The 17,351-nt window shown below is 37.0% G+C and overlaps 1 protein-coding gene across 4 annotated transcripts in view; it reads right to left on the reverse strand.

Moving 5' to 3' along the window:
• Positions 1 to 9,529, reverse strand: part of LOC107668560 (adenylate cyclase type 6-like) — a 42,632-nt gene extending 33,103 nt beyond the window's left edge. Inside the window, exons 1-3 of one of the 4 annotated variants that reach the window (XM_016460486.1) lie at positions 9,343 to 9,529; positions 7,123 to 7,319; positions 5,731 to 6,619 (exon numbers count right to left, since the gene is read on the reverse strand). In XM_016460486.1, the coding sequence (XP_016315972.1) occupies positions 5,731 to 6,618 (888 nt within the window). In that variant the 5' untranslated portion in view covers position 6,619; positions 7,123 to 7,319; positions 9,343 to 9,529. Of the gene's footprint in view, positions 1 to 5,730; positions 6,620 to 7,122; positions 7,323 to 9,129; positions 9,212 to 9,342 lie in introns of those variants that run through there. The other 3 variants (XM_016460488.1, XM_016460489.1, XM_016460490.1) reach the window with 3 other exon arrangements.
• Between the last annotated feature and the right edge of the window lie 7,822 nt (positions 9,530 to 17,351).

Here is a 17,351-nt window from a genome sequence, read left to right on the forward strand (position 1 = left end):
GACAAATCAGACAAACCGGAAGAGGTAGGTATAGTTTGAGACAGCGCCATTGGTTTGGGATTACTCACCGCTGACTGGACGAGACATATGTCAATCAACGTATACAGGGAAGAACCAGCCGAAGAACAGCAGAGCCGTGGTAGAAAGTTCGGAGATGGTATTAAAGTAGCTCAGTTTAAATGTATTGTATGAATTGCCCTTACTATGGAATAAAAAATACGGAGTGTCTATTTACACTTAGTGCAAATAGCCTGCCTTGTTGGCAGTAATTCCGCTCTCCAACGTGTGATTGGTCTAGTCAACACTGTAAAAGGGGCTGTGAATAATCAGCTCCAGTGGCGCAGATGGTTAAGTGCGTGTCGTTGGCTTTTTGAAGCGATCAACTTCAAATTTTCAAATCTCGTATCACACTGTAAAGGCATTTATTTTCAATAAAAATTAAGGAAATAATAAAAAAGTTGAAAATAAAAGTGCCACTATTTGCAACAAGTAGTATACATATCAGAAAATCCTGCTATTTTAACAGTGTAAATAGGTATTTGCACTTAGTGGTTCGGCAAAAGGCGGGATCGAACCCGGGTCGATCGCGTCAAATAGCCGACGACACTAGCTTAACCATCTGCGCCACTGGAGCTGATTACTTACAGTCGCTTTTAAAGTGTTGACTAGCCCAATCACACGTTGCAGGGCGGAAATACTGTACATAGTCTCTGCCAACAAGGCAGGCTATTTGCACTAAGTGTAAACTTTAATACCATCTCCGAACTTTCTACCACGACTCTGCTGTTCTTCGGCTGGTTCTTCCTGTATACCTTGATTGACAGATGTCTCGTCCAGTCAGCGGTGAGTAATCCCAAACCGCGGCAGACCTACTTTTGATTTATTTGTCCAAAATTGACGAATTCCGTGGCATTCCGTGCTATAGAGTAAATTACGTTTTTATGAATGGACTCCGCGATCCCGTCTGCGTTTTCGCAGAAACCATTATGGCCCTAGAAATGTAACCACACTTCAGAACATTTCGGCTTGCCCTGTGTATTGTTTGAATGAGGTCTCTCTTTCTCTCTCTGTAGCGTATGCGCCCAGATGCATACTCAGGTACCGAAATTTGGCACCGATTGATTTAACGTGAATCGGTACTCGGTAGTACCGACGCAATTCGGTCGGTACCCTTAAAAGTACCGAGTTCGGTACCCAACCCTATTTATAATTGTCTTGAATTGCCTTATATTTATTTTATATAAAAACCATGATAATTATAAAATACCTTTTTAGATGAGCTACAGTATGACACACCGCCGGACGTAGCAACTTTCCAAAAGTGCTTCATGTCAATTACCAAGATCTACACAGCAAAATCAACTAAATACCTTCCCTCCCTGCATTCAGCCCAGAACTTTAAGAGAGCAGCAGTATGGAGCTTTTCACCCACACAGCAGCATGCCATGCACATAAAGCCTCTGCGGCTTCCACGACTGAGGGCCATCTCTGAGCCCTGTTGTGAAAAGGGAATTCGTGACTACAAGTGAGTGAGAGAGACAGACAGAGAGCAAGCGAAAGAAAGGCCTGGGCTGGCTGTCTTTTTTCAGCCCAGCACGTCAGTCCAGCGCTATTTCATACTGTCGATCCCCAGCCATTCCTGTCACCACATTCCGCCCCACACCACCCCATCAGTGTGTATCTTCACAAAGACAGCTATTGTCCCGCTGGTGATCGCCCACTGACCTGCTCTATCTGCACTGCTAGTCATCTCGGAGGGACACGCAAACAGCACAGTGAGGAGGAGTGCAGGGGTGTGAGAGGGATGGTGGGGGACAGACAGAATGGAGAAGGGAGAGAGATAAAGGGAATGAACAGTAGATGAGCTTTCTGAGGTATAGCTGCATTTCTCAGATTAGCCTGTTTGGCCAAAGGATATAGAAGAAAACCATGTGCTTATCCATACTCGTAATCCAGCAACTAACTAGTGGATGCTTTATCTAGACTGATTATAGCACTAGTGATGAATTTAGACACACAACTTCTGAGAGAGGGTTTGAACATGTCACATTTTAACATGCATTACTTTCAACACCCGAAAACAGAGTATTAAATAATAATACATATCAAGACATTGACCGGTGAACTTCAAATCAGCTGCTGTAAATTAAATTCCCATTATTATACATAATCCAAAGGTATTCATTTTTTGTGATGTCTATCATACACTGGGAAAAAATTGGTGTAGAAATTGCCAGTAAATTTCACAAACAAATACAAAGAAATGCCAAGTAACACATTGAATTAAACATGAAAATTTGAAGTAGAAATACTGAAATAGCATTTTCCTGTTAAAATGTACTCCAATAATCTTTGGGTTTCTTACACATTCAAACAGAAAAGTTATAGATAGATATTTAATTACTGCATATCTTGAAGAGATGCAAATTTAGATCTGTAAAGTTAATCTGACATAACTGTAATAAATAAACTCTTTAGCAATATTCAGTCCTAAACTAAACTAATTTAATTCATTCTAAATAGCATTTGAAACAAGTCATATAGTTTCTAGTGTGTGTGTTTAGACGAAAAAAGTATAATTTTATACAATATCAGTCATAACATTAAAGGGTCATGAAACCCCCTGTTTCAGCACTGGTTAGTTCTCACCACAGTTTTAAAAAATGCTAAAAAAGTGGGCGTGGTGCGCTGCGAGCGGAGGGGGAAGAAGGGAGGACAGACAACACACACAGCTTCGGGTTCAGACAGTTTCATTTCGCTCCCATCGAGTTAAAAACACAAATAAATGCACAGCCATCTTTCCGTGACATCTGTATCGAAAACATACATGAACGTGCTGTTGCACCTCTGATAACTTTTTAAGGCTTATTCTGCGGCGATTATATAAGCCTTTTGACGGGTTGTGTCATGGAGCTGTAAAAACGGTTATACTCAATAAGTGAATGAATCGCGTTTGTGCCGAACTCTTATTAAAAAAGCAAAAACAAACACTCTCCTTCGATTCATGAACGTTTCTCTAAGATAATGTACGCAATCTCACAGTCTGAAACGTCTGTCATAGTAAATCAACACATGCTGTTGTGAATAATTAAGCGAAGCTTCTTATAGGATAAGAACACGCAGTCTCATGAATAATTTAATAGACACCGACGTGTCATCGACGTACTATAGTCCATTGCCGCGTCACAAATTGTGACTTCAACACGATGTAGATTTTAAACCTGGAAGATGAAAATAGTAGGGATGCACCGAATATTCGGCAACCGAAATTATTCGGCCGAAAATAGCAAAAAAATCTTTTTCGGTGTTTGGCCGAATAAGCGAAAAGGCCGAATAATATGAACTGAACTCGATCAAAATAGAGGCACGCGTTAATGCAGCAAACATGTTGACAGTGTGAAAGTATTTAAAACTATCAGAGAAAGACGCAGAAATCATTACATGCGTGAAGCACCTACAGCGAGAGACTTAGTGCTGCATCAAGTCTCCGATGAGAAGAAGAGGTGGCTAATGCTGGTGGTTAGGTTACTGTATGATGATTGAAATCGCAAAATTACCTCAAACGATTAGTAAATAAACTGCAGAATGTTATATTTTCTAATGCACGCACGAATTGCATGTATTCTGACAGCGCTGCATGAGCTCGGTTCGGTATTCGGTGTTTCATTTTGTTCGGCTTCGGCCTAGAATTTTCATTTCGGTGCATCCCTATAAAATAGCGCAAAAAAGCTTAAAATTAACCAGTTTTCTCCAATAGTTAAAATTATTGGATGCTAACATTGTCTTCTATGATGTGCAACACAAACACCTCTGCTAAAATCTCAGAAAAAGTAGTTTGGGGTTTCATGACCCTTTAAATTAATACTGAAAATACTGCACTTTGTTTTTTGGAAATAATTCAAATATGATGATTTGGCACTCAAGTAACATTTCTAATTATTATCAATGGTGAGATCAGTTGCTTAATATTTTTTGTGTAAATCAATACTTTTTCCAAGATTCTTTGATGAATTGAAAGTTTTAAAAAACAGCATTTATTTGAAATAGAAATATTTTGTAAATGTCAGTTTTAATGTTTAAAAGTTGTAATGATTAATAAATGTATTCATTAAAAAATGAAAATCTTACGGACTCCCAAACTTCTGAACTGTAGTGTATATTATACGGGATATTATACAGTTCTTGTAATCAAACTGACCGGTCACTCTACATTTGTAAACTACAAGAATACTGAACAGCTCCTACCATCTTCAACACAAGAGTATTCTCATCAATGTACTTTAAGAACAAAAGATCACAGAGCAAACATGGAGGCATACCTTGCTTGCTCTCTGCGAGAGAGCATTTATATAAGGCGCTAAGCAGCCACACAACCAATGGACTTTTGTCCTGCATTGATTGCCCACAGGGCTGGAACCTATCCCAAATGTCTATGACGAGAATCTACAAGTACATGCTCCGGGCCATGGCCTGAGTCTATATTGTCTATTTTCTATATTGCTGAGTGCCCTCAGCCCAGCTGTCTAAGGAGCAAACACGCAAAAGCCCAAGCTCACTGAACCAGTATTAACAGTGTCAGAACTAGATCACATCGAACGTGGAGCTGACACAATAGACGCATTTTAGCCCCTGCATGGAAACATTGCATGTTAAATGCATCATATTAAGAGCAGTGAAGGACTAAGCAAAGTTTGAAAAGGGAATAGAATTTTGCTAACTAGGATCCATCTACACTGCAGTCTGAAACTGTCATGCCAGGCATTCCTTTAAAAGTACTGAAACAATCAAAGCTTTCAAACAATAACCAATTATCCATTGAACTCTGTGACTCCAAAGAATTTGGAGATGTGAAAGATTGTGCCTTCAACTGATCAGTTACTTGGCGCTTATTCTCCACCACTGTGGCATTGCAACATGTGGTGTAAATAATGTGCAATTCTTTTCTTCAAAGTGTACTACTGCTAATACACGCATACCAAAAAATAAAAAACTCTCATGCTGGACATTTTCCTGTATATTAAAGGAATAATTCAACCACAATAAATATTCTGTCTTTATTATCTCACCCTCATGCCGTTTTAAATTCATATGCTGTTATTATTTTCTGTGGAACATTTTTTATGCATTTTTACACAGACCAAAACTGACAAGCTCAAAAAGGACAAAAACATTCAAAAAATCACCAATAAACTATTATAAAATTGTATATGCAAGTGAAGCTTACCTTTAATTCTCAGTTGTGAATAAACTGTAAAAATGCAGCATCCTATTTAGAAGCCTTATTTACATAGTGTCAAAATCGTAAAAAGAAAATAAATATAAATAAATAAACATAGTTATTTATTTAAAAAGAAGAAAAATGCAAGCTTTGAGGATGAGCAATCAGTAAATAATAAATAATTATTTTTAAAATTACTAATAATTAAAATAACACATTTAGGCCCGTTTTTCATTCATATGGCTTCAGAATACTTGAAATATCATGCATAAGTCGCATGGAGCACTTTAATTGTGCATTTATGGTCTTTTTTGTCCTTTTTGGAGATTGACATACATAGTAGGGAACTTGATGATTCATTAGAAAATTCTACTTTTGTGTTTCACTGAACAAAAAAAAAAAAACAGCATACAAAAGGTTTTGAACAACATGGTTAAGTAAATAGCCTAATTTTCATATTTGTGTGTAATATTCCTCTTTAAATTTTAATTGTATCAGAAGCATACACATACCTGTTTAGTAATGAAGTAATACTCAAGGTTGAGTCTCCATGCCATAATCATATGAATGGTGGACAGCACAGCTCCAGTGATCACAGCTGCTCTCATTCGCACCGGCAGCAGTGTGTAGATGATGTAGATGAAGAACACCGTCCACCATATCCCTTCAGATGCACTGGGTGGAGCCACCATTAACAAGCCAAACACCTGCACCACCACTAACACCGCCATGACCAAATAGCTCACGATCCACATGTAGTCCTGGTGGAAGCCGTTTCTGTTACACACCACCATCAAGGCTAAGAACAGGCCCATGGCTACGGAGAGCACCGAGGCAAACGCCACATTTGGTGGACCTTGGACACAGTGGAACGCCAGCATAACCCCGCAAACCACAACCAGGACCCCCATGAGCATCGTAAGAGAGCTCTGGTTGAGCCTGAAGAAGTACCGTTGATATAGTCGCTCGAGCTTGGCCGACTTAAACTTCTTGGACTGAAAAACGTGAGCCAGACGCAACAAGCAAGTCAAAAAACACCTGTCGAGACCCTTCCTCTCCTCTCCGCCGTCATCGGGGTCCTCGCCATCTTTCGTTTGCCTCGTCTCAGAATCTTCAAACGCCAGGTCCACGGCTCTCAGGCCCACATCACCCTTCCTGCCATAATGGTCTTCCTGCCAAACGCAGCGTGTGCTGAAGTTGCTGCTGGTGGCGCCCCCTGCTGCACGGGAGTAGTGTTGCGATGGGGGCTCCATAGACTCGGGGTCCCGTAGACAGCTCATGTAGCGTGGGTTGCACGTGGACGAGCCCCTTTTACGCCTTGACTTCCTGCCATTGCGCTCACCCCATGCCGTCGTATGGTTGTCCACTCTTGCAGATTTAAAGCCATTGACCCAAGACATTCTAAAAGCAAAAAGAAGGTCCATAAGAACAGAAAACCTGCTTAAAAATAAATCAATGAACATATATTATTTTATTTATTTATTTTATTTGACATATCAGCATCAAAGTCTATATTCATGTCAAAAATAATAAAATATACACAATTAAACTTACTATAAACACACTATACAAAATATTTTCTTGAACACTTCAGAAGCTCATTCTTAAAAACATAACAGAGTTTCTAAAAATATAACCGACACTATAATTGTTGGCCATTCCACTTATTATCCAGTTTTTTAGACAATACTGAAGAAAATTCCCATGCTTTTCCTTCTAAATTCCTACATAACTGCAATTTATATTTGCCTACACAATTAATTCCATGCATTTAAGCATGAACTTTAGATCAAAAGGGTTTTTAGAATCATGAGAAGCAAAGTCGGCCAACTGTGTTTAAACTTTTAACTGGTAGCGTATTTACACAGTGAAAGCTGCCAAGTTGTTTAGCGAGGTCAACTTACCTGTGTGGCTTCCCCTTTGTGTGGCGGCACTGCTCTTTTTAGCAAGGCACAGCATTTACTCTCGTGTAGAGAGCTAATATTACCAGCATTTTTCTGAGCACAGGGTTTGTCAAGTTCCACGACACCCACTTAAGCACAGGGTCAACAGAAAATCCCCGTATAGCGCCAAGATCTCTGCATCTCTCAGCCACCTGAGTCTGCTGGTACGATACAAATAGAGCACATGCAGCATGAGTGAAGCATGAAAATGAAAAAGGAACAAGACACAAACCTCTCTGAGATTATCTGTCTGTGATTACTGCTAATAGCTGTTGCTGAATTCGCTGCTGACATTAATATGTGTTTATTCGTGTTTATGCCTCAATAGGTTAATAAAGAGTATTGATTTCAAGCTGTAATTAACCAGCTATTCTGCTTTCTCAGAAATGTTAGTTCACATGAGAGCAAATTAAAAGAGCTGAAAATAAAATAAGAGGAAATACTCTATAGCTAGAATTGACTGATGATGAAAGCGTCCAATCAATCTCACAGTAAACCTACGAATGCACAAGGAAGAAAAATAGCATCACAAATACAAACGTTTGAAAAGATTTAGGTTAATCCGACTTTCCAAATGCCTAGGATTTGACTTTCAAAGCTAACCACATAAACGGTGTGTTTTAAGACAGGAACATTTTCCCAAAATATAAACACAGGCCAGTTTCTAGCTTGCTGTCTGACAACAAAGGACTTTGTCATCATAAGTCAACGCTCTGTAATTCAGATTAAATTGTCCATGCTTCCCCAAATTTGCTCAGATGAGTCACCACTTTACCTCATGTCAGCGGCATTAGTGACTTCAAAGATTTATTTAAGGACTAACTGTCTGGAAATGAAATGAGATGTAACTAACTCAAATGTAACTTTGAAATACAGATTTTAACCACAATTACATCCATCAAAAAAGTTTTAGCATGCAATTAATCAAAAAAAATTTTTTTTTTCCCAATTACGCACACACACGCACATACTCACATATACATATATATATATACATATATATATATATATATATACACACACACACACACACACACACAATTTATACATTGTCTTTCTAATTCATTAAAATTAACTAGTCAAAAATGTGTTAGTTCTGAAAAACCTAATAGAAATGTTGACAGTTCCAAGATAAACACTTTCTCTAAAACATATTTTAGCCTACAGTCTTGCAGAAAAAAATAATAATTTGTGGAATAAAAACCATCTACATGTCAAAAATACATTTCAAAATTCAACTCCCCTTTAATGCGTAAGCTTGAAAGGCTAAATGTGTATTATTGATCAAAATCAAACACAGCTATCTAAATAAAGTTATGCTGGTCTGTGGGAAACACAGGCTGGTTTTTCCTTCATGGATCCCACTCTAGAGACATTGTGGCTTCACGTTCGATTGCAAGCACTAATTTAACTTGGCAGGAAGATTCAACCATTCATTTAGTACTGACATGAGAAAAAAAAGTAAGGGACGATGAAACGTTTAAGACATTGTGGCTTCACGTTCGATTGCAAGCACTAATTTAACTTGGCAGGAAGATTCAACCATTCATTCAGTACTGACATGAGAAAAAAAAGTAAGGGACGATGAAACGTTTAACTTGCTGCAGTAAAACTATAAACAGTAATGTCTGACAGAAGAAAAAGCCTTTACTTTAACACCTCACACACACACAAAATCATACAAAAACAGAGAGATATGATCAAATAAGTCAGTGTATCCCACTTAGAATGTGTCTCTACCTCAAAAGCAATACCATGAGAGTCTACAAGCGTAACACTGAAAGACTAGACAATCTCATGACCTATCCAGTGCAATGGCATGATTTAGTCACACTACATTTAAATGCTGCCACAGTTGCTAAACAAGTAATCACCATAAACAAACTCCGAAATGTAGAGAATGTGTCTGGTTTCTAGTGCAGTGCATTATAGAGTCCCTGCAGTAAGGTTACTGCAAGCTCAACATACCTGATCACGAAGAGACTGATCTTAAAAGACAAACGCAGCTACATATCCTTACTCTACTGTTAATTCGCTTTCATCAACGACTGCTGCAACTATAACATGTTGCCCGAGGTTCTTACGCCGCTGCCGCTGCTTACAAGCCCCACAACACACTGCAAAACAAGCACACATTTCAAGAGTAAGCGAAAGCACATCCGTAGGGCAAGCAGCACTCACCGAAAGCCCCCATGAATCAGCAGCGCAACGTGTTTCAATCGCGAAATCACGGAGTGGATCTGTCGCTTGACCGAGAGCGTGTTTAACCGCGAGTGACTGACTGGGCGATGGTTACATTCTCGCGCACACTGCTGATAGTCACGTTCGTCTTCATGATTCTTCACGCACTGCTACTATCCACTGAAGTCTGGAGTCCCCCTAGAGGTGCAGCCTCTGTCTGTGTGTGTGTGTGTGTGTGTGTGTGTGTGTGTGTGTGTGTGTGTGTGGCTTTAGTGTCGCCTACATTGTGGGGAGCAAATGTCTCTCTCCACATAGACAGTAAACCAGGTAAATTTTTGACGTTGTGGTGACCAGCCCAAATACCACGAGGGCAGGCTTAATAAACATGCTAAATAGAAATGAAAACGTAGAAATGAAAGAAAAGGTTTCGATGTGGGGGTAGGGATATTGTTAGACATAAGGTATTAGTTTAGTGTAAAAAGTATAACATTTAATGGAAAGTCCCCAATATGAAAAACAAGGGGTTGTACACTTGCAAGATTGAATTGAGCAAGATTGAATTGAACTGATTTACATCTAGATTTAGAAAAGTAGAGTTAAAATACAAAAATGAAAATATGTTATATTTGTATGACTGATTTTTAACAAGAAAAAATGAAAGATGGCTTGACAACATCTTGTTTGAAAATTTGAAAAAAGATGTCCTGCAATTTACAAAAAGATATGTTTATATGCATGTATGTAAGCTCATCACTAATGTAGCTTCTAAGCTTCTACATTTTCTACTGTATGTGTTTGTGCTAAAACAGGTGAGGGAGTATCATACATATGGGATGTTTCACACATTCCCCCTGCTGACACTAAAGATGTTTATTTGCTCTATGTTGTGTAAACACACACTACCAGCCACAGGTTTGGACACACTTGACTGACTTCATGGTTCTCATAAATAAATAAATAAATGTAAATAAATATATAAAATATTGTAGGATATCATTTTGTTTGTATATTAATTCCTTCACAAATGTATAATTTTAAATAAAATATGAAATAATAAATATTCTTTCTTATGAAAGAAAAGCAGACAACAGGTGTTCAACATGTATAGATATTCATTTAATACTGTTTAAAAGTTGACTGGAGAAGCCAAGTGTATGCAGAGCTACAGTCTAGGTAAAGGGTGGCTATGTTTATGAAGCTAAAATCGAAGTATTTTGGATTTGTTTAACAGTGATCAGCTCACAACATAAAGTTCCATACTTCCATTTGTGTTGTTTATATTCTAAGGTTAAAAATAGTAAAAATAAAGAATGAGTAGGTGTGTCCCAACGGTTGACTGGTAGTGTATGTTTTTCATCAGAATAATTACATGACAGTACATGACAAACAGTGTGGCTTCACTAACTTTTAAAGTGGTTGTTCTGGACAGTGTTTGCTTTCTCTTTTGCTTTTTGAAGCTCAATTGTGAGGCTTGCCTGAGGATTCTACGCTGATAAAAACAATATGTGCTTGTGCATGCGTATGTATGTGTGTGTGTGTGTATGTGTGTGTGTGTGTGTGTGTGTGACTGGTTAGTGGCCCCACTATGCAAATAAAGCTTTATTTGTTCTGCTTACAGAACACATAACCTTTGAGTGCAGTTTGGTCTCCTTGTCAGAGCTGTGACTAGTGTCCTCTGTGGTCGTGCTTTAGGGTTTTATCTGTTTTTACTGAGGCAGATTTCACACAGCAAATCCCACTTTCATGTTAACATGATTTACAATCATAAGCTGATTTATTTAAATCAGGCTCATACACAGACAATAGGAAAATCTAAACACATTAATTTTTTCCCACCCTGGTTGGACAGAAAAGTGTACAGATTGCATGACCTTTTGCATTGACAGCAACCAGGTGTTGAAAAACATATTTACTACCCTGGTTTTCATTTACAACACTGATTTTCATGATTTAAATGAAAACTACCACCTTTTGTGAGAGAGTCTGACCATCCCACAATCACATAAACACGTACCAGGCTTCCTACAATCATGGAAAAATGGAAATATCCAGGAAATACAGATTAGCCGGCCTGGGAAACATGCAATTATTATCTTTATATGGCATTTTTATAGTAAATATACCTTTCTTCTTATATTCAACGTTTAAATATTAAATTACAGTAGTCAACATCTGAAGTGGAAAAAAAAGTTGTACTAAGACAAGAACGCATTTTGGTTTTAGGTTTTAGGACAACTTTGTTAAAAGGTTTTGATCCACTTCAGATGTTGACTAGTGTATAATAATGCTATTTAATAATAGAATAGAATAGAATAGAATAGAATTTTGCGAGTGCAATCTATATAGGATAAGAATTCATTGGTCAAAAGATGAGGGAAACTTGAAATATCTTTTTCCTCAATGTTCTATGACATTACAAGCACAAAATGATGAGACAGATGATAATAATTAGAGACAAAGTCCAAAATGTGTAAAATTCGACACTAAACTATTATTCTAATACTCCACAACATAAGCAATCATATGACAAAAATATCCCCCGCTGCATGTTTGAGTGCGCAAATACTCCAAACATAATGTCACTTTAAATAAACACTTCCTCCCATAACAGTAAAGTGCCAACCACCCAGATCAATAACTGCTCACACAAACACACACTTTAACTTTCAAATAAACCTTTATCCCACTTTTACTACAAGAATGGAAATATTTTAGGATATGAACTTTGAGTTGTTGGAGCTGGGCTTTGGCCTTCCACACCAACTCCCACACTAGTTTCCCTGCGCTTTATTTTCCTCTACTCCTCCTTCAAGCACATTTACCTTCTGCAAGCCACTTTTCTTACTCGGTTCTGTCTGAAGTTTTAATTTCCTGTCTTAAATCTTCAGCAGCCCCAAGCAAAGCATGAAATTGGAGGTCAGAGGAAAAACTACACTTGTCTTTCTACAGATTCTATCGATGACAAAACATCAGCTTTAAAACAGTCTTATTCCAGTGTTTTATGTGTATTTGATCTCTGTTTGCATCAGTAGTCTAGTTGACATTTAATGGATTTGTTCTACAATAACCACACTTCTTATCACATGCCTCCTCTCACCCAGTTGTGCTGCTATTAAATAGTCAATGCTTGTCTTTTAATGGTGATTTTTTTCCAATAATTAATGCCACACTGTGATGGCATACTACATGTTCATCCAACAATATTTAACATTTATAAAGATGATAAATCAGCATTCCATGGGGGCAATGCAGCAAAGGAAATACAGTTTTAGTTAGCAGATTTGATTATACATCATTATTAAATTTTAACAGGAGACAAAACTTTTATAATAAAGTTATAGACTTATACCACATTGAATAATACATGGCATTTTGAAGTAGAAAATCTGAAATAGTATTTATTGTATATCTTCAATAATCATTGTTTTATTTTCAACCTTGAACATTTTTTTTTTTTTTGCAGCGTACTGCCATCTAGGGTTTATAAAAATGCAATAGCTTCCTCATTTAGATTACTACTGTAAATAGCCTATGACAAACTTGTCTAAATTCACTATATAATGATTATTTATAGTTTGCTCCTCTCAAGTTAAACGTAGTGTGTTTTATACATAAGTAGCATTTGATTCATTTAACCGATTCATTTGCTTCATGATTTGATTCAGTGTTTGCGAATTTGATTCGAGTTTTCCCACAAGTTTCATGAAGCCTTTCTTCGACAAGCACAAGCAAATAAGAGTACAGAGTTTGAGGTTATTACTTATGCAGATAATTAAATAAATGACATGGTTTTCCATTTAATTCTAATAATTAATCTAAATCGATTTTATGTCATATTAATTGCACATTTGCAGTGTTTCAAAATGTTCGCCAGAGGGCAGCAATAACTAAAGTTTCCCTGGTGTTCATTGCGTCATCAAAAATCCGTTATAGCTTACCCTGATTTCATTAAAAAAGCTTAATATAATACAGTATGTTCCAAATGTACAGAATTCTCATTTTTTTATGTTTTAGGAACATGACATTCTGTGCATATTACATTACTGCAAAATATGTAAATATGTTAAATATATACGCTGCAGTTTTTTGTTTGTTTGTTTGTCATACAAGTCCATCTGAAAATTTGTAAGAGGAATAGTGTGTATGTGTGTGAGAGAGACATACATACAAAACTCCTTTGTCTATTTGACATTGATATAACCTCCTTCAGAAGTCAATAGTTCAATCTAAAATAGACAGCACTGCAAGTCGTGTTCCTATCCAAAGTGCCAGATCAGTGAAAAACGAGAGGAGCTACAGTATCCTTGTGCGGCGTGCTCGCACAACCAAAGATCTGTCACTGAAGCATAATGGGAAACAGACTGGAAGATGTAGTACATTATTGCTCTTTGTTCTTTTGTAGCTAACATAACATGCAGAGACAACCATAGTGACATGCTACACCATTAAACATTTTTCTAATTCGTGTATGATTATTCTGCATGCAGTTTTTATGATCTCATATGAATTGAGAGACTACATCAAATATTTGGCATTTTTAAAATGCATTTGACGCCGACAGGAAAAAGGAAGAAAAAAGTTAAAATAAATGGTGACCAAAAATATACACAAACTTTACAGGAATAGTCCACCAAAAAATGAAAAAAAATAAATAAATAAAATACTCACCCTCAGGCCATACAAAATGTAAATGAGTTTCTATCTTAATCATTTGCTTGTGATGTTAAATTTAGAGAAATTTAACATTACATCACTTGCGCACCAATAGACCCTCTGCAGTGAATGGGTGCGGTCAGAATGAGAGTTCAAACAGCTGATAAACACATCACAATAATCCACAAGTAATCCACACGACTACAGTTCATCAGTTAACATCTTATCTTTTTTCTTAAACAAAAGGCTGCATGTTTGTAAGGAACAATTCCATCCTTAACCCCTTAACTGTCACTCACATTTTTGAACATAGACATGAAAGTGCACGATCCAAACTTAAATTTGTATAATTCATGAACGAAAACATTTTGTAACATGATATTGATGTACCATTTTCATGGTAATGCAATGTTTGATTTTAAAATGGGTTTCAAAGGATGAATTTTGAGATTTAAAGTTTTCAATTGATATATAATTTCTGATGATTTCTAAAGCGTGATAGAGAAAAAGGCAACAAAAAGACGACTTTTTTTTGTCAAAGGTCAGAACTCCTGTTATGATGTAGATTTTTGAGGTGCACTCTTGTCAAAAATTAATCTATTACTTTTCCTACATAATTTTTAACAAAAACATTGGTAAAATATCTATTTAGGAGTCTTAGACCATTCCAAAGATATATAGTTTGTCATGATTGATTAGGATTTAATTGTAATATAGTGAAGTAAACTTAGGCATCCCACAGAGGGGACGGGTGACAGTTAAAGGGTTTTAAGATATTTTTGACTTCAAACTGCGGCTTTCAGATAATAATATCCACTATCCATTATATAGTCCTATCCAAAATATTGCTTTCTCTAGTAAAAATAAAAGTAAAAAATTGTCTTGTCTGATTTAGAAGAGAAATATGCACAGACCAAGCATCCTTTACAAGCAAAAACAGTCCAAAATCGTTCTTAACCAATATGTCAGTGGGTAATGGACTGTTCTGATGAAGAAACAAACTTATCTACATGTTGGATGGCCTGAAGAAATTGTCATTTTGGGTTAACTTTTCCTTTAATAATGTGTTAACAATAATGTGTTCCTATTTACGCTGCATTGTAAGTTGAACTGGATCAGCTCATATTAGATCGAACCATCTTTATCTCCATGAGTCCTAAAGGACAACGTGAAAAGTGCTGTTCCATTATTTATGAGGAATAGGGTAATCTAATCCTTCCTTTCACCAGTGCATTGTGTTTGCTGTCAATGATGAATTCACACGAGTCCGATTCAAACTTATAACATTAAAAATGCAGGTTAGCTACCTATGGGCGTTTATTGGGAAAGAATGGATGCACGGCCATGTTGCTCGCAATGCAATAAGCCAGAGTAAAAGTCGCAAGTGATGCTCAGACATGGTGTCTATGTAGGCCGCGTGGGTAGAGATACAGCCAAGCTGTTTAGTAGTGAAGTTTGGTGATTTTTATCACTAAAAATCCTTGTCTGTTAATCGATCTTTTTATCAGCATCCCCATCATCACACTTCTAGTTTTGTCCAGACACTGACATGTAGGCTACTACAAAGACATAACTGAGACAAATTCACCTGTTAGTGCCTCATCCATAAGCAGTGAGTGTTTTGAACGTGAACAGTGCTTTCTGTAATTAAGATCGTTCTACCTTCCACTGAGAAAGAACAGTCCAGTCGTTGCTTTTTGTGTAGTGTTCACTGTTAATTCCCAACTGTTTACCGTGTGCTTGCTCCCTGGAGAGACAGTAGAACAACACAGACACGTTATGCAACACCTGACTCAGTCCACATTATGTCTTCTGCTTCTTTGTAGAGTTTATTTTAGTTTAGACAGCAGTTTCTCTTGATATTACTCTAAAGAGTATAATAAACATCTTTCCTGTTCATTTTCTATAGTTTGAGACCGCAGTATGAACAGATGTTTCTCTTTATATTACTCTCTCTCTCTTTCTCTCTCTCTCTCTCTATGTGTGTTATTTGAGACAGCAGCATGAATAGCATGTCCATTTTCTATTGCTCAAACCCATTTTGTCATTTGTGATTTGCTATTTGTTTGTTTATTTGTTCATTCATTCATTCTCATCATTTTAAATGGATTTACAAATATGAAGGTTTTCCTCCCTGAGATCTGTGTGGTCTTATGGCTGTTGTCATAGCCCACAATTTCAAAAAAGTTTTAAACTCCAAACTCAAGCTCTTAAGAGGTTTCATACATAATGCATGCCAGAGGGTTCAACCCAGTGAGCAAGTCCATGGGACAGACTTTAGGGCAGAGCTTATAGGGCTGCCAACATCCTGCCAGAAATTTAGCCTTCTCTCTCTCTTTCTGTCTCTGCTCTGATAACATTGTGGATTTCAAGCCCCTATTCATGTTTTATTCACATGCACCACTCATATGGAACTCAAATTGATGGGCCCCCTCCTTGGCTCTCCATGCCTGACTGTTCAGAGCAACATGTCCTCATCTATTATGGATCTTAGATCTACTGGACAGTGGAAATTAAAAGTTATATGAGAACCACCATCTGCTATCCACTGCTTCTCGTTATAGGTCACTGTTATCATTGGATAAATTGATATATTTGTTTATGTAGGTATGTGTTTTTTAATGTTATATATATGTTTTATATAGGGTTAATTTTTATATAGACATATGCTTCATTATCCCTCCTTCTTTAAAATTAGTTTAAAATATAAGTATTTTTAATAATCATTACTGAATATTATATCAGTATTATATCAGAATCATTACTTATACATTGTATAATTACATTGTTTGAAATGATTCAAAAACCAAAATTTTGTTTATTTACACTTTTCAGATTTTTTAATACAATTTTCCATATATTATTTTTATATTTCATTCATTCATTCATTTTTGTATTTATTGTGCAGGACAATAATGTGACATTTTGTAACTGCAGTGCTTGTCTAAATCTTTTCCAAAACTGTGTGTGTGTGTGTGTGTGTGTGTGTTTGTGTGTGTGTGTGTGTGTTACAGTGTATTCCTGAGCTGTGTATTTGTGATTCCTCTGCTTTCTGAGTACTGCTTTGGAGCCACAGTTTGATCAGAACTGTTCTGCCATGCATTTCTAGGCTCAGCAGCACAGAGAGCATTTAAGACAGCCCCGTCTCAATGCAATAGACCACACATGGGACATGTTCACATCTTTGACATAAACACAGAAAAAAGAGACACCCGACAGCCTAGCATTCTCTCCAAAACCACAGCACTGTCACTGGATCAGACCTGTTTTCCAGTAAAAAAAAATATCTCAGCAAATTTAAAGCTGGACAAAGTTGCTGAAAGCGGAATTGTTAATGATAATTAATACTTTTAGCA

Source organism: Sinocyclocheilus anshuiensis, unplaced genomic scaffold (genome assembly GCF_001515605.1).
Source record: "Sinocyclocheilus anshuiensis isolate Anshui unplaced genomic scaffold, SAMN03320099.WGS_v1.1 scaffold32, whole genome shotgun sequence".
Taxonomy (NCBI): Eukaryota; Metazoa; Chordata; class Actinopteri; order Cypriniformes; family Cyprinidae; genus Sinocyclocheilus; species Sinocyclocheilus anshuiensis.